The 24189-nt window shown below is 39.0% G+C and overlaps 1 protein-coding gene across 1 annotated transcript in view; it reads right to left on the reverse strand.

Annotated features, from left to right (window-relative positions):
• Positions 1–7901: 7901 nt before the first annotated feature.
• LOC114685183 (vomeronasal type-2 receptor 116-like) overlaps positions 7902–24189 on the reverse strand; it is a 54874-nt gene continuing 38586 nt past the window's right edge. The window contains exons 5-7 of the mRNA XM_028859794.1: positions 16338–16461; positions 15293–15295; positions 7902–8830 (exon numbers count right to left, since the gene is read on the reverse strand). Of these exons, the coding sequence (XP_028715627.1) occupies positions 7902–8830; positions 15293–15295; positions 16338–16461 (1056 nt within the window). The remainder of the gene's footprint in view (positions 8831–15292; positions 15296–16337; positions 16462–24189) is intronic.

Here is a 24189-nt window from a genome sequence, read left to right on the forward strand (position 1 = left end):
TATGATTTTTGACAAAGAAGTCAAAACTGTACAATGGAAAAAAAGAAAGCATCTTCAACAAATAGTACTGGCATAACTGGATATCAAAATGCAGAAAACTGCAAATAGATCCATATCTGTCACCATGCACAAAATTTAAATCCAAGTGGATCAAAGACCTCAACATAAATCCACTTACTCTGAACCTGATAGAAGAGAAAGTAGTAAGTAGTCTTGAATGCATTAGCACTGGTGATCACTTCCTAAACATAACACCAGTAGAGTAGACACTGAGAGAAACAATTAATAAATGGGACCTCCTGAAACTGAGAAGCTTTTGTAGGGCAAAAGACATCGTCAACAAGACAAAATGACAGCCTACAGAATGGGAAAAGATCATCACCAACCCCACATCTGACAAAGGGCTAATCTCCAAAATATATAAAGAACTCAAAAACCTAGACTTCAAAATACTGAACAATCCAGTTTTAAAATGGGCTATGGAGCTTAACAGAGAATTCTCAACAGAAGAATCTCAAATGGCTGAAAGGCATTTAACGAGTTGCTCAACATCTTTAGTCATTAGGGAAATGCAAATCAAAACAACTCTGAGATACCATCTTACACCTGTCAGAATGCCTAAGATCAAAAACACTGAAGGCAGCTTATGTTGGAGAGGATGTGGAGCAAGGGGAACACTCTTCCATTGTTAGTGGGAATGCAAACTCATACAGCTACTCTATAAATCAGTATGACATTTTCTCAGAAAACTGAAAATAAGTCTTCCTCAAGATTCAGCTATACACTTTTGGGCATATACCCAAGGAATGCTCAATCTTACCACAAGGATACATGCTCAACTATGCTCATACCAGCATTATTCATAATAGCAAGAACCTGGAAACAACCTAGATGCCCCTCAATTGAAGAATGGATAAAGAAAATGTGGCACATATACACAATGGAGTACTACTCAGCAGTAAAAAGCAATGATATCATGAAATTTGCAGGCAAATGGATGGAACTAGAAAATATCATCCTGGGTGAAGTAACCCAGACTCAGAAGGACAAACATAGTATGTACTCACTCATAAATGGATACTAGATGTGAGGGAAGGAATGGCCAGACTGCAACCCACAGCTTCAAAGAGGCTAGATAACAGGGAAAGACTATAGGAGGACAACATGGATGATCTTGTGAAGGAGAAGTGGATGAGATCTACATGAGAGGATTGGGTGTGGGGCAGTGGCAGATGGTGAGGAGTAAGGGATGAGAACATAAGGAAATGGGAGGGTCATGCTGGAACAGGGATAGAGTGAGAGAGAGATAGCAAGATAGATGAGGACATCATGGGAATAGGAAGAGGCAGGGTGCTGGGGAGGCTCTCAGGAATCCACAGAGATGACCCCACCATGGTCTGCTGGCAGTGGTCCAGAGGGTGCCTGGACTGGTCTACTCTGGTGGCCAGTCTAACAAATAACCTAGCTGTCCTCATACAGCCTTTGTCCAGTGAATGATGGAGGCAGATGCAAAGACCCATGGCCAGGCATCAGGATGAGCTCCAGGAATCCAATTAATGAGAGGAGGGAATCCGCAGGCGAGTGATGTTGAGATCATGATGGGAGACACCCAGGCAGGGGGATTGGGATCTATCCTTGGGGCATGGGTGGGCTTCTAGGAATCCGGCGCCTGTGGTGTGATGCCTTTTACAGCTTTGGTGCAGTGGGAAGGGGCTTGGACCTGCCTAGGCTTAGTGTGCCAGACTCTGCTGACTTCCGATGGGAGACCTTGATTTGGGGGGTGTGGAAATGTGAGGTGGCTTGGGAGAGAGGGATGTGGGCTGGGAGGAGAGGGGATCTGTGGGTGGTATGTGGAGTGAGTATAAAATTTCTTAACAAAAAAAATTTTTTTAAAGAAAATGTGGTACATATACACAATGGAGTACTACTGAGCAGAGAAAAACAATGACATGATGAAATTTGCAGGCAAATGGATGGAACTAGAAAATAATCATCCTGAGTGAGGTAACAGACTCAGAAGAACAAACATGGCATGTACTCACTCATTAGTGGATAATAGATATAAAGCAAAGTATAACCAGACTGCAACTCACAGCTCCAGGGAGGCTAGCTAGTAAGGAGGACCCTAGGAAGGACACATGGATTGCCCAGTGATGGAGAAATGGATGAAATCTACATGAGTAAACTGGGGGTGAAGGGAGTAATGAAGGGCAATGGACAGGGGATGAGAGCTTAGGGGAGCAGGAGATTCGAGCTGGAACGGGAATAGAGTGGGAGAGCAAGGAAAGAGATACCATGATAAATGAAGACACCATGGGAATAAGGAAAAGAGAGTGCTGGGGGCTTCCCAGGATCCAGGATGACCCCACCATAGTGTTCGAGAGGGTGGCTGAGCTGGCATACTCTGGTGATTGAATGGCTGAATACCCTGACTGTCATCATGTAGCCCTCATCCAGGGACTGATGAAGACAGATGCGAAGATCCATGGCGGGGTCCCAGTCAAAGCTCCAGAGCACAGCTAATGGAGGAGAGGAGGAATTCTGTGAGCAAAGGATATTGGGACCATGACTGGAAAAAGTACAGAGACAATTAGCCAAACTAGTAGAAACACATGAACTGTGGACCAATAGCTGAGGAGGTCCCAAGGTACTGGACTGGGCCCTCTGGATAGGTGAGACATTTGTTTGACTTGAACTGTATAGGGGGTCCCCAGGCAGTGTGATCGAAACCTGTCAATAGTGCCTGAGCTGGCTTTTTGGAACCTAGTGCCTATGGCGGGACACTTTGCACAGCCTTGGTGCAGAAAGGAGGGGCTCGGACCTGCCTCAACTGAATGTGCCAGGCTCTACTGACTCCCCAAGGGAGACATTGCCTTGGAGGAGGTGGGAATATGGGGTGGTTAGGGCAGAAGGCTGGGGGCAGGAGGAGGGAGGACAGGGGAATTTGTGGTTGGTATGTAAAATGAATAGAAAAAATCTTTTAATAAAAACAAAATTTACTTTTTAAAAAAAGGTCAAGAAAGAAGTTGTGCAAGAGAGATTCCTCCAACTATTGAGTATGAGTGGAAATTGGAGGAACTTGAGAAGGTAGAAAGAGATGTGAGAATCTGAGAGCAGCAATGGGACCACAGATATGGTACAGGGTCACAGACTTCTTACAGACAAGGATCTAAGTAATCTAGAGTGGAGAGCATATGGCAGACCAAAGTATAAATTTGATACCCAGTACTTTTTGTCAGTGTGCAGCAGGGAATTCTCAAGTAAACTTGAGATGGGAATTTGAGGAATGTGGATCAGAGAAGATTAAAAGAAGGGGTTTGTGTTTGCAGAAGTGCAGTGAGCTGTGTTTTTTAATGTATCTAGGAGAGTGGCATGAGGATATTTGGGAACCTAAGTGAGTGGGTATTTGGGGAGTACTGAGTACAAGGGCATGAGAGGCTAAGAGAAGATGGGGTATAGATGTATCAGTTGGAACTGAGCTCTACACTGCATTTTGATTGGTCATGACTTTCTGTATTGGTCTGTATTTGTTGCAAACAGAAGTTTCCTTGATGATTCATGATGATTAGACTTCTCTGTGAGTATAAGCAAAAAAACTTGGAATGTTTAGGGACTATGCTGATGCAGTAAAGCTGTGGTTTTTTTGTAGATTCTTCTCCAAGTTCCAAGACTTCATTAGCCCTGGGTATTTGACTAGGGTTCCAGTATTTGGCATGACTTCCCTCTTGCTGATCTGATCTTAAATACTATGATAGAGCTAATAACACCATTTTTGAAAGCTCAAAGGCTGAGGCATAGAGATATAAATAGTGACAGTGACTAGGACAAAAGATACACACTAGTGAGAGTCTTACAATTTAATAAATATTTGTTCTCACATAACAATAAAAAACTGAAAGAACTTAGTTTTTCTTAATAGATCCTGTATATTTTATAAAATGGTGATAAATTATCAATAAATGTATAGTATAAAATTGATGGCTTTAATTAATGTATGATTTTAATTGGAAGAATATATATCAATCTAAAAAATGGAGAAGTGATAGACGTGACTAGAGAAAGTGTGTAACTGTATATGTTAAATTTAAAATGTGTCTAGACAGCTAGACTTCAAAGAACCAGATGTGGCACATTATATTACATTTGAATAGGGACTACATGTAGCTAACTCTAAGATGGTTGTTCTGATTGACTGACATTTGACATTGGCTATTAAATTATAGTCCTAAAAGTGCCTATGTACTAATAGCATGTAACACAATTGTGTAGAAGAATTTCTAAATGGTCTTATTAAATAAATGTACTCACTCATAGGAGGATACTAGATGTGGAACAAGGATGAATGGACTGCTACTCACATCACTAGTGAGGCTACCTGAAAAACAGGACCCCAAGAAAGACACGGGGATCACCCAATGATGGAGAAATGGATGAGATCTACATGAACAGCCTGGACATGAGTGGGAGCAATGAACAGCGAGGGTCGAGGGAGAGAGAGCGGGAGATCCCACATGGATCAAGAACAGAGAGGGAGAACAAGGAATAGGAGACCATGGTAAATGAAGACCCACATGAGAAAAGGAAGAAACAAATGCTAAAGAGGCCCACAGAAATTCACAAAGATACCCCCACAAAAGACTGCTGGCAATGGCCAAGAGACAGCCAGGACTGACCTACTCTGGTGATGGGATGGCCAAACACCCTAATAGTTGTGCCAGAAACCCCATCCAAGGACTGAGGAATCTGGATGCAGACATCCATGGCTAGGCCCCGGATGGAGCGCTGGGAGTCTAATTAGTGAGAAAGAGGAGGGTTTATATGAGCGAGAATTGTTGAAACCAAGGTTGGGTAAAACACAAGGACAAATAGCCAAACAAATGGAAACACATGAACTATGAACCAAAGGCTGAGGGGCCCCCAACTAGATCAGGCCCTCTGAATAGGTGAGACAGTTGATTGGCTTGATCTGTTTGGGAGGCATCTAGGCAGTGGTACCAGCAGGTCCTGGGCTCGCTGCATAAGATAGCTGTTTGAAACCTGGGACTTATGCAGGGACGCTTGGCTCAATCTGGGAGGAGGGGACTGGACCTGCCTGGACTGAGTCTATCAGGTCGATCTCAGTCCTCGGGGGTGGCCTTGATCTGGAAGTGGTGGGAATGGGGGTGAGCTGGGGGGAAGGGGAGGGAGGCAGGAAGGGGGAGAACAAGGGAATCTGTGGCTGTTATGTAGAACTGAATAGTATTGTAAAATAAAAGAAAAAAATAATTGTAAAAAAAAGAATATACATCACTTATCTAGCTTAATCTTGTGCTAATTTTGTCTTTATACTGGCATTCTTTGCTTAAATCTCATAATAGCTTTCCATTTCACCTTGAATAAAAGCAAAGATTCTTAAAATAAAAAAAAAAAAACATGGAGCCAAATATAGGGGTGAAAGCCTTAGAGATCAGGGAAATAGGAAGAGCCACCACCCAACCTTACCTTACCAGCTGTAGCAGCTTCCAAATGAGAGCTACTTCCTGTCTACCCATGCCTTTATCTGCCTTGTTTTTCTGCCTTCTCATTGGCTCTTAGCCAAGCTACCTCACTTCCTTGTCACTGCCTGTCTCTACAGACCTCCAGATCTCTATGATTGGTACTGGGATTAAAGGCATGTGTCACCATGCTTGGCTCTGTTCCCTAGTATGGCCTTGAACACACAGAGACCCAGCCTGCTAAGTGATAGGATTAAGGGTATGTGCTACCACTGTCTGACTTTTGTTTTTACTTAAAATGGCTTACTATTTCCTCTGATCTCCAGGCAAACTTTATTAATATACAAATAAAATATCACCATATTTCAGCACAAATAAAATATCACCACAACATTGTGCTATAGATTGGTATACTATTAACTTCTTTTAAAAATCATAATTTTTTTCCTTTCTTTTTTTTAATTCTATATATTTCTTTCTTCACTCATATATTACATCCCAACCACTATTTCTCCTCCCCCATCTATTCCCAATCATTCTGCCCCACCTCCCCTCTCCCCCAGATTTACTCCTTGTCCATTTACCTTCAGAAAAGAGCAAGCCTCCAAGGCATGTCAACCAAACAAGGTATAACAAGTTACAATAACACTGGGTACATAAACTGGATGAAGTATGAAGACTTGATGAGGTACCCCAGTAGGAGGAAAGGGTCCCAAAGCAGGCAAAAGAGACAGAGACTACCTCCATTCCACTGTTAGGAGTCCCACAAAAATGCCAAGCTACACCACCATAACATGTATGCAGAGGTTCTAGGTTAGACTCATTAATTTTTATAATCTGGTTTTCTTCAATATAAACACAGAAACCAAATGAAAACATTATGTACTGAAATATCTTAAGGGTTTCTGAAAAGCATTCATATATATATATATGTATATATTGTGTATTGAAAAGTAATATAAAATTAAAATCTACATACAGATTTTTGAAGTTTTATCACAAGTGATGAAAGGACATGTGGGATTTTACTAAGATCCACTTTGTAAGTTGAAAAAAAATAGAATGCAAGTGAAAGTGAGAATACATGTAGAGGCAAAAACAAATTAAATAAATAGCATGAAAATTAACAGCCGCCAGGTGGTGGTAGCACATGTGTTTAATCCCAGCACTCAGGAGGCAGAGTCAGGCAGATCTCTGTGAGTTCAAGACCAGCCTGGTCTACAAAGTGAGTTCCAGGAAAGGCACAAAGTTACACAGAGAAACCCTGTCTCAAAAAAACAAAAAAAAAGAAAAGAAAAGAAAATTGTAGCATTAATCTTAAAATTTCTTATTAATAAAATCAAACCTGAGGCCAGTTATTGGGGTGAATGCTGAAAGATCAGAGGAGCAGAACAAGCCACAGCTACCTCACCTTGCCAGTTCCTCAGCTGATTCTGTTTCCTCAGACTTGAAGTCTCTGAGTCCTCATCCAGAATGCGTCTCAGCTGAACTGCTGCTCGAAAGCCTGAAAGCTTAACCAGCTAAAAAGCTAAAAGCTTCTAGTTTCTGGTCCTCAAGCCTTATCTATCTTTCTGCTTTCTGTCAACACTACCAGGGATTAAAGGCTCACTTTCTGGGATTAAGGCATGAGTCACCATGCCTGGCTGTTTCCAATGTGGCCTTGAACTCACAGAGATCCAGAGGGATTTCTGCCTCTGGAATGCTAGGATTAAAGGTGTGTGCTACCATTGCCTAGCCTCTGTGTTTAATAATGTGGCTGTTCTCTTCTCTGACCCCAGATTAAGTTTATTAGCATGAACAATATTTTGGAGAACACACCACCACAGAAAATTAACAGCCAATATCATAGGAGCATACAAAACTGCAACATATATTGCACCTGGTACAACACACTGTTATTTGCATAACCTTGATGCATAGAGATTACTTTGTTTATGCAATTATTTTATGGAATCCTGCTGATCAGTCAGGCTGCATACTTAGATATTAACACAGATACACACAGAAAACAGGCACACACACACACATAGACACATGCATATACACATACACATGCACACCATGGATTTCAAATATGAAAAAAAACACTGATAGTTTATGTAAAAAAAAACTGTATTATGATTAGATGAAGAAATAGTAACCTAGGGGGTCAAACCCATATTGTAGCTGTGTAGCAAAGATAGCCTCCTAGTTTTCATACAGAGCAAATAATACAGCTTGGTACTCTTGGTACTCTTGGTACCCTTGGTACTCTTGGCATCTCATTTAAGTCCAGAATAACTCAGGATAATAGGAACTTTGAAGCCATATTCACATGAGTAGGCTTCCCTTATCTATTTCAGGAAGAGACTACAGGATATGCTGATATAAAACTAAATTTAATACATTTCTTCACCTTATTAACATAAAAATGTGGTTTAATTTGAACTAATGATTAAGATGCTTATTTCTTCCAGAATGTGTTTTGTGCTTGATGAGATTTAGAGAGTTTCTATCTGGCCTTAACAAAATAATGTAGCACTTGGGGGCAAAGATCAAGCCAAGGAGAGCTGCACTGGAAGTCAAGATAGAGAAAACTTCCATTGCCACCATGACCTTCCCCTCGGTACTGTGGTATACAGGTAGAAAGGTGACCCAGACACAGAAGAACACCTGCATGCTGAATGACAGGAACTTGGCTTCATTGAATGTATCAGGCAGATTCCTAGACAAGAAGGCCATGGAGTAACTCCCAAGTGCCAAGGAGCAGAGGTATCCGAGGACACAGTGGAAGGCAACTGCTGAACCCTTGTTGCATAAAATGATGATGTGTCCATGTTCGGCATAAGCATCTTGGTCAATGAAGGGAGGAGAGGTTGCCATCCATATTCCACAAAGAACCAGTTGAATCAGGGTACAGATGGGAATAATTAAGTTTGGAGCTTTTGATATCATTAGCCACCTCACCATTCTCCCTGGAAAGGTGACCTTGAAGGCAATAACCACTGTAATCGCTTTAGCTAACACAGTGGAGAGAGCTACAGTGAATGCAACTCCAAATATGGTCTGCTGAAGGATGCAGGTGGCTGTATTGGGACAGCCAATGAAGAGCAAGGAACAGAGGAAACAGATGGTGAGTGTGATGAGCAAGGTGTAACTGAGAGCTCTGTTATTGGCTTTGACAATGGGAGTGTCTCTGTTCTTCACAAATACCCCAAGAACCATAGCTGTGAGTGCAGACAAACACAGTGCTGTGGTGGTGAGAGCCATTCCCAGTGGGTCTTCATGGGTTAGAAAGCTCACAGTTTTCTGTAGGCAGTGTTTCTTCTCTGTGTTTGCATATTGACTTTCTGGACACTTCACACATTGATCTACATCTGGTCAGAGATGAAGATATTGTGAGGCATTGCTAATTTATTTCTTTTTATACAAAGGCATGTCTCAGTGACTGCACATTGGGTTGCTAGCTAATTCATCTTCCTTTGTATTCTTATAGTCAAAGAAATAAGCACTCTATAGTGATTTCATTTAATGCCAAGGAGGAATTGTAACCACTTGCTGATGTTTAAACAAGTGACTATGAACTTCCTGAGCCATCTTTATCTATTCAATTTCAATGGCTTGCTTGAACAGTTTTACAAACTGTTTTTACTCCATAAGTTCCTAAAAGTCGTTAACAATAATTACCGATTTTTCTCTCTCTGTTTTCACTTCTATGTCCCAATCCACCTATGTATAGCCATGATATTTTGGATCTATATCTTCATGATCAGAAGTATAAGCAGTTTTGCAAGCTACAAAGGAACTTTTCTAACTAGGCACATCTACAGATAGAACAGTGTTCCAAGTGGGCAATAGTGTCTTTCTGTGATTCTGCTATATTCCCTGTTCCTTGAATGTTTCCATTAACTCTTGATACCATCTATTTGATGGCATTATTTTAAACCTCTTATGATTAAAATAATTCCATAGAGAACAGCTATGCAAATATGTAATATTAAACTTCATGACACTGTGACTCATTAGGGCAGCAGTGTGCTAGCATAGTGAAAACAAGGAGAGCACATAGCACACACACTCCTGGAGCCATGCCCAGAATTATGCAGTGCACTGCATGTAAGTCCTTACCAAGTGGGTCACTGTCTCCAGAGGCCTTGCCCTAAGGACAGCCACTCATGCTATCCTCAGTTGTTCCCCAATGCAGTCTCATGGCTCCTGCCACTCTCCAATTTTGTTCAACCCTTTGTTGGAACAAGGGGGAATGGGTATTATCATATCCTTGAAACTTGAAAATCCTCCCTAGTGAAACTGTTTTCAGAACATTGGTGGATAGCACCTATTTTCATGTGGATGCAGAAATACTATGACGTTTTTAGATATTCACAAAACTGTTTTCAAGCTCTGTAATGCAAGTTTTTATTTAATCTTGAAATTAAAATATATACATGCTGAGGATGTCTTTCTGTATGCTGTGAATGTGTTGCTCTGATTGATAAATACAACACTGATTGGCCAGTAGCCTGGCAGGAAGTATAGTATAGGCAGGATAAGCAGAGAAGAGAATGCTGAAAAGTGGAAGGCTGAGTCAGGAGATGCTGCCAGCCACCACTGCCATGAGAAGTAAGATGCAAAGTACTGGTAAACCACAAGCCACATGGAAACTTAAATAGTTTAATAGAAATGATTTAATTTAAGATATAAGAACTAGAGAATAAGAAGCCTACCACAGCCATAGAGTTTATAAGTAATATAAGTCTCTGTGTGTTTACTTGGGTCTAAGTGGCTGTGGGCCCCGGCGGGACTGGAGAAATCTCCAGTTACATTGATTTATTTATGCCACAATTTCATTATGCTTAAATTATTGGTATTTTTGAAAAGCTGAACTCATTCTCATACTTTCTCTATTTTATTTTGTATATGTTTTTAAGACATCAAATCTGATTTTGGTAGAATTTTATTTATTTTAGTACATCTCACTTTCTTGTTTCCTTAAGCTCTATTAAAACACTTTAATTATCATGCTCTTAAGATATTCTTTCAAGATAACCTCTTACTCTTGGGCTATTTCATCTCTTCTATTTTGAGGTATTTCTTTTTCTGTTGGTTTTCTATAGTATGTTAAATGCTTCACATGTAGAACTCCATTTCCTTCTTATTAAATGCACATAATACAGAATCTATAAAAGTACTTTATATAGTATTATAACTTGTCTTATAATATAGCACTAAATTTTTTAGAGGATTCAATCAGTAAAATTTTTAATTCTAAAGTGTTTAACCAACCTTACATGTGTGTCTGTTCTATCACCTACACATTCTTGTAACATGTAGTTGTTACATAGTAATTATGAAAGACTTGCAGTGTATCTTAAAGTACTCCTAATATGTACAAATGGAATTTTTTAATTAACCTACTATATGCCAAACGTTCAAAAAACACAAGTACTAAAGGGAGATCCAACAAACGGAATTGTAAACACACACAAATGTTCTTGGTGGAGAAGATCATAGGAAGGACCTAGGGAATAAGCTTAATCCTGTTATTTAAATTAACATAAAATTGAACCACCCTCTAAATATTTTGGTTTATACCCAAAAACAGTTATGACGCTCAGCCTTAACCAGAGACATTGCTAAACCAAACTGTCTGCTCCTTAAGATCAGTAGCCATTTTGTAAACAGGTCAAAATAAGTTTATTTCTGTTTATTGTAAACTTGAGTTTAACTATGCCTTGACACATTTTTTGAATTATACATGTTCCATATCCTATAGCCTGATCTCCTCCCTCATAAGATAAGATGTTCTGCCAAATAATATTGAGATGTTCTACCAAGTTTTTATGTAGCCAAAATTCCCCTGGAAACCCCAAATGTATGGAAACCACTAGCGATTAAATTTGGGGACTATAAAAATCTGACTTCTCCTATATCTGGGGATGCCAATTAAGTCTCACATTCAGGAAGAGGAAGTTGCCAGAAGGGCTATACCATGTGCATATAATAAATCTTCTTTAATTCAACCCAAAATAGGTGGTGTTAATATCATTTAGTGAGATTAATAAAACCTCTTATCATGGTGAGCTACAGTGTAGGCAGAGATGTATGGCTATCAAATATTTAATAAGTGATGGGTGAGTGTCATCTATAAACAAGACATTTGTACCAGCTTCTCAAAGTATCATTGATCGCTGAAGAAGAGGGGGACACATTGTAAGAGTGGAAAGATGGAGATAAGCGATTCAAACTTTCCTTTCCTATGAAATATATAGCCATTGCAATTAGGAACTCTCAAGAGTTGTGAATGAGTGCACTGTGTCTTCACACATATAAACTGATCAACATCCAGGAAAGGATTGAGGAACTCAGGGCATTCTATCCTTCAGTGCTAAAATTTTCTATTAATACATTCCGGGAAAGGGAGAGTCAATGTCTTCAATTCTATTCCCATTTGGTAAACCCAGCAATCCAGCCTCCAGAGGATAGTCTCAACTCAAGGTTCATACAAATGGCTGTGATTAAACCAGGTGGGTCACAGAAAGAGAGAGAGAGGTAGGGGTAGAAGGGAGAGGTAGAAAGAGATAGAGTCATGAATCAGTAAAAGAACAGGTAAGGAGAAGAGGCATTCATATATGTTAAAGCTAGGTAAGAAAGAATGGATAAAAGAGCAAGTAGGGTGCATTCTGTCCATTAAAAAAGCATTGCAGAACTTACTTAACCAAAATATAAAAGTTTAGTGTTGGTATTACTAAATGACAAATGCTTCTTAAGCATCATATTATTTCAGACTTCTCTTGAGTATGAAAATCTGCACAGTAAAACTTTAATTGTTCAAACTTATATAGAATCATCATGTCTATGAATATTCCTTTAACATAAATAAATAAAATAAATTCCCTTTCCTAACGTAATTTTATTCAAAATATTAGTGTTGTCAAGGTGATAAGTTTTACACAAAATATGCAATGAGTAAATATATAATTTAGTCACAGATGCCATTTATTGAGAATTCTTTATTTTCAGTGACATTTTAATACTATTTTTTTTAGTAGAATAATAATAGTAGGTTTTCCTTGGAAGATATGTTCAATTTAGTCATAGGTTCTTGGTCCAAATATGTGTTCAGTTGCAAGTTCCATCCATTGTGGTGGGCTTTAATAGAGTAATTAATTATTCCCATAACATTGGTACTACTATTTCACCAGTGAGTCCTTCTTACTAGGGAAGTTTGTTTCTTTTCATACTTTCTATTCCATACTGCCCTCCCATTCCTTATACCTCTTTTTCTTTCATTTTCTATTATTCTCCTATCTCCTTGTATACAAATATACATTAAAAAGATTTTTAAGTGTAGTTAACTGAGAAAATGCTCAAATAGACCCTACTTAGTACTAGAAAATGAAATACCAATACCAAGAATGGGATACCTCCAAGTCATTGTCCAGAGAGGTCCCATAGAATGAAAACATTACAAGCTATTGCCCTTAGTCTTAGTTGTTCTCTAGAACTTAACAGAAAACCACGATTGTTGAAGAAAGGACACACTTGTGTCACAAAAACTCAATCATCTATTGGCCCAGAATGTACATTCCTACTGGCTAGCTTTCATAGTGCTGGGAAATACAAAGCATATTACTGGATGAGAAAATTATTTATGAGACTAATGTAGTTATAGGAGCTACAGTAATGACTGTCCTGGGAAGATAGGTTCATTGATTAATAAGTGGCACCAATGTTATGGAAGTTATTAATGACTCTGTGATTAAATTTAAGGCCAACCCGACTGGATGGAACCTACACCTGGCATGATATTGGGACCAGATACCTATGATTACATAGATTTTAACCCCATAGGAAAAACTACTACTATTATACTGATAAATATATATAGTGTTAAAAGTATCACTGATTGATTTATTGATATACACATAGTTGGAATACTAAAAAGGGGATGAAGAGCTGAGGAAATGGTGAACATAATCAAAATACCATGTTTTTAATTCTCAAAGAACTAATACATGCGTTATTTTCAAGATTTTCAGAACTGATACAGCTATAGATTCAATGTAATTATTGAAATAATGACCAGCAATTTTTCTTTACAATAGAAGCCAACATGAATATGTGTATGATTTACTCTTCTTAATAGAGAATCTGTAATCTAATCTACCCTTAGGTCTTTGCACATCCTTGTACTGCAGGATGTTCACATTGTCTGAAGATCATTCACTAATATAATGTTTCTTTTGTGCTCCTGGAGCAGGGAGGTAGGAAAAAAATGACACTCACTATGTATAAGCTAACATTTAGTTATTCAGGACAGCAAAAATATATAAGCTGGAGAAATCAAGAAAGCTTTCCCGTAACCTGCCCTGTAGTAAATACTGTATTGAGGAGAATCATTATGAGCATAAAAGACATTCAAACATGAAATGAGAACTAAATGTGATTTAAATGAGATTTGAACAGCAAAAAGCTAGAAGTTAAATAATTTGTGCAAAGTTACATCGTGAAAGGACACCTGAAACTCTCTGTTATAGGAAGAAGTTTGTGACAGCAATGTTTGCAAGATGTATGGGAGGTAATAGAGGGAGCTAAAACTGAGGGTCTTTTGAGGATTGTCATGTTATAATACAATAGAAACTTTCTAAAATACATACATATATGAAGGTGATCTAAACGAAGTTGCAAAATAATGAAGGAGACATTGTGCAAACTGTCCATCTCTTGTCACCAAATGAAGTTTCCAGTACCAGGTGTAAGTTAAAGCTAATTAAGTTGTTGGACACTGGGACACCATAGGTATCCCCAGGTGCATCAGGCTACTGCCAAGACAATAGGTTACTCTCCACAAATTGGCAGCAAGGTCCCATTGATGAAGACAACACCCATACAACTCACTGAAGATGGAGATGCCGAGCTGGTGCATATAGAGCCTTCACCCCTATGCTCCAGCATCTTTGGTACAGAAAGGTACTTTGCAAGTTATCAATAGAGAAACTCAAAACCAAGCCAGCCACACACAATTATCTTGAATGGTGTAGTGCCTGCAAAATATGTTAGAGCAATGGTGGCACCAAGCTTGTAGGAATAATCACCCAATGACTGATTAGAAATAAGGCCCACTCCAGGAGGTAGAACCAAAACCCAAAACTGTTTGGGTGACCAAGGACCTGAGACTAGATAGCCTAGGGTTCTAGGGTAAAACCAAATAATAGTCATATAAGACATGAAAAAAATGTGGTAATAAAATAACACAAAAAAAGAACGCATAAAGTGAATAAGAACCAGAGGGGACAGAGAACACCAAGAAAATGAGCCCTTCCAAATCAACATGATTAATGCTCAGGTGAGCTCACAAGGACTAAAGGAACATGCACAGGGCCTGCATGTATCGGTACCACATCCTCTGTGTATATATTATGGCTTCTAGTTTAGTGTCTTTAAGGGATTCTTCAGTGTGCAAAGAGCAGGTCTCTGATTTTTTTTTTTTTTTTTTTTTTTTTGAGACAGGGTTTCTCTGTGTAGCTTTGCGCCTTTTCTGGAACTCACTTGGCAGCCCAGGCTGGCCTTGAACTCATAGAAATCCACCTGGCTCTGTCTTCCGAGTGCTGGGATTAAAGGCCTGCACCACCCCGGCACAGCCAGGTTTCTGATTTTTTTGCCGTCTCTTCATCTCTTTTCCCTCTGTTGGTTTGTCTTGTCCAACTTTGATGTAACGATTTTTGTTTTTTTTTTTTTCTTGTTATATCTTATTTTGTTACATTAAAATGGATAAAATAATGAATTAATACCAATTTAGACACTAGGGTGAAGGTTAATGCCTGAACTGTCATGTACACCTGCTGAGAGAAGTAAAATCACTTTTTCCTATACAGTGACACTGGTATATCAACCACTCCAGGGCAGATCTCATGTTTAGAAGTAATGGACCAACACATAATGGACTCCACAGGTTTTGGTGTGCTATACTGTTATTTGGTTACAACTTGATGGGTTTGGGGATATGTCTTGTTTTATTTTGTTTTCTTGGTTTGGGGGTATTATTGTGTTGGGATTTTGTTTTCCTTTGAGAAAGAACTTAATTTTGGGTGGGGAGAAATGAGAGAATCAGGGGAAACTTGGGAAGCGGGAGAATATGATTAAAATATATTTAAATTTTAAATTATTTTAAATAATAAAAACATAATGTGAAGAAGAACAATTTAAGAGAATATGTTTTAGAACTTAGAAAATAAAAAGTTGTTTGGCTTGTAGACTGATTATTTTGCTTCAATTAATGAACTCAAGCTCTTACCACAGCTAAGCATACAGATGAACACAAGTAGGCCAGGGCAAGAATATAAAAACAGTGACAGAATATGCCTCTGTGTAACATATTTGAATCATTTATCTTTTTAAAGCTATACTTCTAAAGTCAGCACCTCATAAAAAGTTTGTAATCTTTCATTTGCATTAGGTAAGAGTTCTTTCCTAGATTCATTAGTTTTTTTTCCTAATTATTTTGATCAATTTACATTCCTCTTCACTTGCTGCATTCCCCTTTGATTCTGGGGCTTGTACTCAGAGCTTTACAGTTGCTAGACAAGTGTTCCACCATTAAGCTGAACCCCACCCTAACTTTTCATCCCTCTCTGAGGCTTTAAAATTCATTGTTGAAATCTGTAGTTCATAATAAAGACTTATTGAAGGAAAAAAATAGAATATTTGTGAATATCAAGGGTTAGAGTGTATTACTCCAAGACATAATGGAAATGTAGCGTTCAAATTCCTAAATAAAGGAAAGAAATATTTTCTCTCTGAATCTCGCCAGAGCATCTCAATTGCTTTGTTATTACAGAATCTTGTATGAGCTCAGCAAGTTGTTTGTAAGACCTACACATTTACCTGTCTCATTAGAAATTTCATTGTCTGGACAAGGAATGCAATCATAACAGCAGACAACCCTGTCTTCCAGGACAACTTTTCTGAACCCAGGCCCACAGCTCATATGGCACACAGAATGGGGAATCTAAAAAAAAAAATGAAAGCTGTTATCAAATGTACACAGTTTTATGGAAAGTCGAAATGGAATTTTTAATGTTAAACAACTAGTTTTCAAATACAGTACCTACCAAAGCAGAAAATGATTTAGACAGACCTTAAGCTTCACTGGCCCATGCATTCCAGGCTTATTCTGGACTATAAGAATGCTCCAGAGTTTGGAAATGCTTTTTGAAACTTGAAGAGATTAGGACAAGTATGAGGACGTTAGGTCACTGGGGACCTATCCCAGAAAATCTAGTGTTCCTTCCAGATTCATCCTGTCTTGCTACGAAGGGATTACTGGTTTAGTAGCTTTCACTTCCAGCATAATTGTGAATTTTGATTACTATGTAGAAAAAATTTAGACTTATCAGGGAAACAATATTTAGGCATTTCTGTGGGACTGTTATACAAGAATTTACTGGAGGTTGAAAGGGCTAAGGTAGCTATCAGAATTTCATTAGCTGTTGTCTCAGAGAGAGGGGAAAAGAGAAAGGTGGCGAGCAGCTGCATTCATTGCTCTCTGATACCTGCCTGGGGATGGGATGTCATCACCACTTCCTGTCCTCAGAGTCAAGCCATTAAACACTGCTTGCTCACACTATCAGCCAAAAGAAACCTTTCTTCCCTTCTTTTTCTTTTGTTGTATGTTTAGTTGTGGTAGAAGACAATTCACACACACACACACACACACACACACACACACACACACACGATCATACTATTTTCCCTAGTTATAATCTGATAGCAAAATGCTAACTGATCAAGACAATGATACAAATCTTACTAAAATAGAAATATTGCTTGAATGAAAAGCGTCTCCCATAGATTTGGTTATCTGAATACTTAGGGCTGAGTGTGAGACACTCTTTGGTGGGACTATGAAAGTTTTAGAATATGACATTTTGGAGTGAGAATGACATCACTAGGGTTGTGGTGATAGTGTTTATAAGCATAATTCACATCGTGTTTACTCTCTCTGATTCTCATGTGTGGATGGACATGTGATCTCTCAGGTCCCTGCTCCTACCACCAAACCTACAAGTTTCTGCCATGTCTCTCAAGAGTGATAAATTGTTATCCTCCTGGAACAATTAAAACAAAAATAAAATGAAACAAATATTTTCTAAAAGTCATTTTTACTTATAATGTTTTATTAAAGTCAGCATCTGATACCTCTGACTGTGCTTATTAGAATAATCTCAACTGAGGAACTGTCTCAACCAGGTTGGTTTGTGTGGCATTTCTGTGGTTGAGATTCCCTGTTTCCAGGTGTCTCTAACTTGTGTCAAGTTGACAAAAACTTAGCATAAGAGTGAACATTTGGAAGCATATTGAAAAGTTAATGGTAAATCTCTGGATATTTCCAGACTACTCTGACAAATAAAGCAGTGTTGAAATGGCAGGTCTTCATGTCTCCCACCTGTCTTCAAAATGCGATCACCCAGTCTCACCCTCAGTTCTGGAGCAGACCATCTGCTGTGGCCTACTCTCCCTTGGATCCACTTCAAATGTATCATACAGACCTTCCTCTTCAATTTTATTCCCTCAGTGTCATTGCTATAGTCTAATCTCCAACTCCATCAGGCATTCCCTGGAAAATTTCCCTCCAGTCAGGCAGAAAAGCAGTAGTCTAACTGTGGGTTTTCACCTCTCCCTTCTATCCTTTAAATAAAATCTCCCAATCACACTCCAAAATCTGCAGCAGAAACCTTCTGGGGCCTACACCTCCTCTTTTCCCCCATGTCCACTGCAGAATACACATTAGCTGCTCCAACATTCCTTTCCACCTATCCTGTCATGCCAGCCCCCTTCTTAAACAGGCATTTCCTGGAAATCCACAAAAAAAAGCCTTTCTGAGAAGTAAGTAGGCCACAGAACCAAATAGGCAAGCTTCACATCTTCTCTCTCCCTCCTCTGCTATTAGCATAACATCCCCACCCTGTGTCTTCTCCAGCTTTATAGCACAGTCTGATGTATCCTCTCCATACTCTGCCCTGATTCGCCAGGAATAAGCAGATCCTTATGGAATAACCTGCTATCCTCCAACTGCTTACCTTCTTTGTCCGTCCTCACTGTAAACATCAGCTACCAATACTAAGGAACTCATTTTACCTGGAAGCCTCAGTAGGCACATCTAGCAGGATTCCAAAGCAAATATTTAGCAGGAAATGCAAAGCTGCCATTACATCCTGATAAGAACCAGAGAAGGCAATCAAAAATCAAGAATCACCTAGCCAATAAAGACAAGGTAAGATATCAGCACCTAGAATTACAAGCATCCCAAACACAGATGCCTATTTTTCAGTATAAAAATACACTCAATAATAGTCAGGACAATATGTCTCTACTAGAGCCATGCACCTTTACCACAATAGGCCCTGAGCATTTCAACATGGGTGAAGCACAAGACAAAGACTTTAAATATTCTTTATTGATATGATAGAGGTCTTTAAAAAAATTAATAAATCCCCCAGACTTCCCTTCTGGACCAGAGGTGAGTATCCTGGTCCAACCCGGACCCCATCCCTGGGCACCAGCCACTCCGGGAAGACCTGCCCAACTTGGCCACAGGCTCTAGCCACCGGGCGGGTCCCCTTCTAGCCCCACCAGGAGGGATCCCCTCCTCCAAGCCCCCCGGCAGCCCCTGCAATCTCCGTGCCCTGCATCCACGCCCATCTTCCCGAGACCCCAGCCACTTCCTGAGACTTAGAGACCGGCCCCAGCTCCCATCCTGCCTCCAACTTCCCTTCTGGACCAGAGAGTTGGACAAGAGAACTCTCTTTTGGACAAGAGAGAGAAACTTCCTGAATCTGTCAGCTCTTTCTGAAACAAGTACACTGATAAGACCAAGAAGGAACCACGAGGAGATGGGCAGATGTCAAGGCAGAAGTACATACAACAAAATGAAGAGCAATACAGCATCACTAGAACCTAGCCCCCCTCCAACATCTAGACCTGAACACGAAAAATTGGAAGAAGCAGAAGAAAGTAGCCTTATGAGTAACTTCATGAAGAAGGTAGAGGCTTGTGTAGAGGAAAAGACAAGAAAATTGGAAGAACAGTGTAAACAACTAGAGGAAAGGGCAAACAAATTAGAAGAAAACAATAAAGTCCTCCAAGAAAACAATAAAGCCCTCCAAGAAAACAAAAAACTCCTGGAAGAAAACAATAAAGTCCTGCAAGAAAACAATAAAGCACTGAAAGAAATCTGAAAAGTAATGAAACAAACAAAGGAAACAGTCCAAGAACTGAAAAGGAAACTGAAAAAATAAAGAAGACACAAACAGAGGGAATGCTGGAAATAGAAAACCTGAGTAAAAGATCGGGAACTTCAGATGCAAGTATAACCAACAGAATGCAAGAGATGGAAGAGAGGATTTCTGGTATTGAAGACACAGTAGAAGAAATAGTTTCATCAGTCGAAGGAAACACTAAAGCCAACAAAGTCATGAACCAAAATGTCCAAGAAATTTGGGACACCATGAAAAGACCAAACCTACGAATTATAGGGATAGAAGAAGGTGAAGAATACCAACTCAAAGGCACAGAAAATATATTCAACAAAATTATAGAAGAAAACTTTCCCAACTTAAAGAAGGAAATGCCTATGAAGATACAAGAAGCCTATAGAACACCAAACAGACTAGACCCCCAAAAAAAGTCCCCTCCACACATAATAATTAAACAACTAAATGTACAGAATAAAGAAAGAATATTAAGAGCAGCCAAGGAAAAAGGCCAAGTGACCTATAAAGGTAAACCCATCAGAATAACACCCGACTTCTCAATGGAGACTTTGAAAGCCAGAAGGACCTGGACAGATGTAATGCAGACACTAAGAGACCATGGATGTCAGCCCAGACTAATATACCCAGAAAACTTTCAATCATCATAGACGGAAGGAACAAGACATTCGAAGACAAAGCCAGATTTAAACAATACCTATCCACAAACCCAGCCCTACAGAAAGCACTAGAAGTAAAATTCCAACTGAGGGAAGTCAGATACACACTCGAAAATACAGGCAATAGATAAAGCCACAACAGTAAACCCCAAAGAAGAGAAGTACACACATACTACCACCAAAAATAACAGGGATGAACAATCACTGGTCATTAATATCCCTTAATATCAACAGACTTAATTCACCTATAAAAAGACATAGACTTACAGAATGGATACGAAAGCAGGACCCATCTTTCTGCTGCATACAAGAAACACATCTCAAATTCAAAGACAGACACTACCTAAGAATAAAAGGCTGGGAAAAGACTTTCCAATCAAATGGTCTTGAGAAACAAGCAGGGGTAGCCATCCTGATATCCAACAAAATAGACTTCAAACTAAAATCAATCAAAAGAGATCAAGAAGGACATTACATCCTCATCACAGGAAAGATCGACCAAGATGAAGTTTCAATTCTGAACATATATGCCCCAAACACAAGGGCACCCACATATGTAAAAGAAACATTACTAAAGCTTAAACCACATATAAAACCCCACACATTAATAGTGGGAGATCTCAACACCCCACTTTCACCACTGGACAGATCTCCCAAATCAAAACTTAACAGAGAAATAAAGGACTTAACTGATGTCATGACCCAATTGGACCTAATAGATATCTACAGAACATTCCATTCTAACAAGAAAGAATATACCTTCTTCTCAGCACCCCATGGAACTTTCTCTAAAATCGACCACATACTTGGCCACAAAGCAAATCTCAACAGATACAAAACAATCAGAATAACCTCCAGTGTTCTATCAGACCACCAAGGTTTAAAGCTAGATTTCAACAACAACAAAAACTACAGAAAACCTACAATCTCATGGAAACTGAATAATGCTCAACTGAATCACCAATGGGTTAAGGAAGAAATAAAGAAAGAAATTAAAGACTTCCTAGAGATCAATGAAAATGAAGACACCACATACCCAAACTTATGGGACACTATGAAAGCAGTGTTAAGAGGGAAATTCATAGCACTAAATGCCCACATAAAGAAGTTGGAGAAATCCCACACTAGTGAATTAACAGCACATCTGAAAGCTCTAGAACAAGAAGAAGCAAAGTCTCCCAGGAAGAATAGACTCCAGGAAATTATCAAAGTGAGAAGTGAAATTAATAAATTAGAAACTAAGAGAATAATACAAAAAATTAATGAAACAAAGAGTTGGTTCTTTGAGAAAATCAACAAGATAGACAAGCCCTTATCCAAACTAACCAAAAGACAGAGAGAGAGAATCCAAATCAACAAAATCAGAAATGAAAAGGGGGACATAACAACAGACATTGAGGAAATCCAGAGAATTATAAGGTCATATTTCAAAAACCTCTACTCCACAAAACTGGAAAACCTAAAAGAAATGGACATTTTTCTGGATAGATACCACATACCTAAGTTAAATCAAGACCAGATAAACTATTTAAATAATCCAATAACCCCTAAGGAAATAGAAACAGTCACTAAAGGTCTCCCATCCAAAAAAAGCCCAGGACCAGATGGTTTCAGCGCAGAATTCTACCAGATCTTCAAAGAAGAGTTAATACCAATACTCTTTAAATTGTTCCATATAATAGAAACAGAAGGAACATTACCAAACTCCTTCTATGAGGCTACAATTACCCTGATTCCTAAACCAAACAAGGATACAACAAAGAAAGAGAACTACAGACCGATCTCCCTCATGAACATTGATGCAAAAATACTCAATAAAATACTGGCAAACAGACTCCAAGAACACATCAGAACAATTATCCACCATGATCAAGTAGGCTTCATCCCAGGGATGCAAGGGTGGTTCAACATACGAAAGTCCATCAATGTAATACACCATATAAACAAACTCAAAGAAAAAAAACACATGATTATCTCACTAGATGCAGAAAAGGCATTTGACAAAATCCAACACCCCTTCATGATAAAAGTCTTGGAGCGATCAGGAATACAGGGAACATACCAAAACATAATAAAGGCAATATATAGCAAACCAACAGCCATCATCAAATTAAATGGAGAGAAACTCAAAGCAATTCCACTAAAATCAGGAACGAGATAAGGCTGTCCACTCTCCCCATACTTATTCAATATAGTACTTGAAGTTCTAGCCAGAGCAATAAGACAACATAAGGAGATTAAGGGGATTCAAATTGGAAAGGAAGAAGTCAAGCTCTCCCTATTTGCAGATGACATGATAGTATACTTGAGTGACCCAAAGATTCCACCCAGGAATTGATAAAGCTTATAAACACCTTCAGCAACATAGCAGGATACAAGATCAACTCAAAAAAATCAGTAGCCCTCCTCTATACAATGGACAAAGAAGCTGAGAAGGCAATTAGAGATACATCACCCTTTACAATAGCCAAAAATGACATAAAATACCTTGGGGTAACACTAACCAAGCAAGTGAAGGACCTATATGACAAGAACTTTAAGTTCCTGAAAAAAGAAATTGAAGAAGATGTCAGAAGATGGAAAGATCTCCCATGCTCATGGATAGGCAGGGTTAACATAGTAAAAATGGCAATCTTACCAAAAGCAATTTACAGATTCAATGCAATCCCCATCAAAATACCAACACAATTCTTCAAAGACCTGGAAAGAATAATACTCAACTTCATATGGAAAAACAAAAAACCCAGGATAGCTAAAAGAAACCTGTACAATAAAACAACTTCTGGAGGCATCACAATCCCTGACTTCGAGCTCTACTATAGAGCTACAGTAATAAAAACAGCTTGGTATTGGCATAAAACCGACATGTGGACCAATGGAATCAAATTGAAGACCCTGACATTAACCCACACACCTATGGACATATAATTTTTGACAAAGAAGCCAAAAGTGTACAATGGAAAAAAGAAAGCATCTTCAACAAATGGTGCTGGCATAACTGGATATCAACGTGTAGAAGGCTGCAAATAGATCCATATCTGTCACCATGCACAAAACTTAAGTCCAAGTGGATCAAAGACCTCAACATAAATCCAGCTACTCTGAACATGCTAGAAGAGAAAGTAGGAAATAGTCTTGAAAGCATTGGCATAGGAGATCACTTCCTAAATATAACACCAGTAGCGCAGACACTGAGACAAACAATCAATCAATGGGACCTCTTGAAACTGAGAAGCTTTTGTAGAGCAAAGGATACGGTCAACAAGGCAAAGCGACAGCCTACAGAATGGGAAAAGATCTTCACCAACCCCACATGTGACAGAGGACTGATATCCAGAATATATAAGGAACTCAAGAAATTAGACATCAAAACGACCAACAGTCCAATTGAGAAATGGGCTTCAGAATTAAACAGAGAATTCTCAACAGAGGAAACCCAAATGGCTGAAAGACATTTAAGGAATTGCTCAACATCCCTAATCATCAGGGAAATGCAAATCAAAACAACTCTGAGATACCACCTTACACCTGTCAGAGTGGCTAAGATCAAAAACACTGAAGACACTTTTTGCTGGAGAGGATGTGGAACTAGGGGAACTCTCCTCCACTGCTGGTGGAATGCAAGCTTGTACAACCACTTTGGAAATCAATATGGTGCTTTCTTAGAAAATTGGGAATCAATCTCCCAAGATCCAGCTATACCACTCCTGAGCATATACCCAAGGAATGCTCAATCATACCACAAGAGCACTTGCTCAGCTATGTTCATATCAGCATTGTTTATAATAGCCAAAACCTGGAAACAAC

The sequence above is a fragment of the Peromyscus leucopus genome, chromosome 1 (genome assembly GCF_004664715.2).
Source record: "Peromyscus leucopus breed LL Stock chromosome 1, UCI_PerLeu_2.1, whole genome shotgun sequence".
Taxonomy (NCBI): Eukaryota; Metazoa; Chordata; class Mammalia; order Rodentia; family Cricetidae; genus Peromyscus; species Peromyscus leucopus.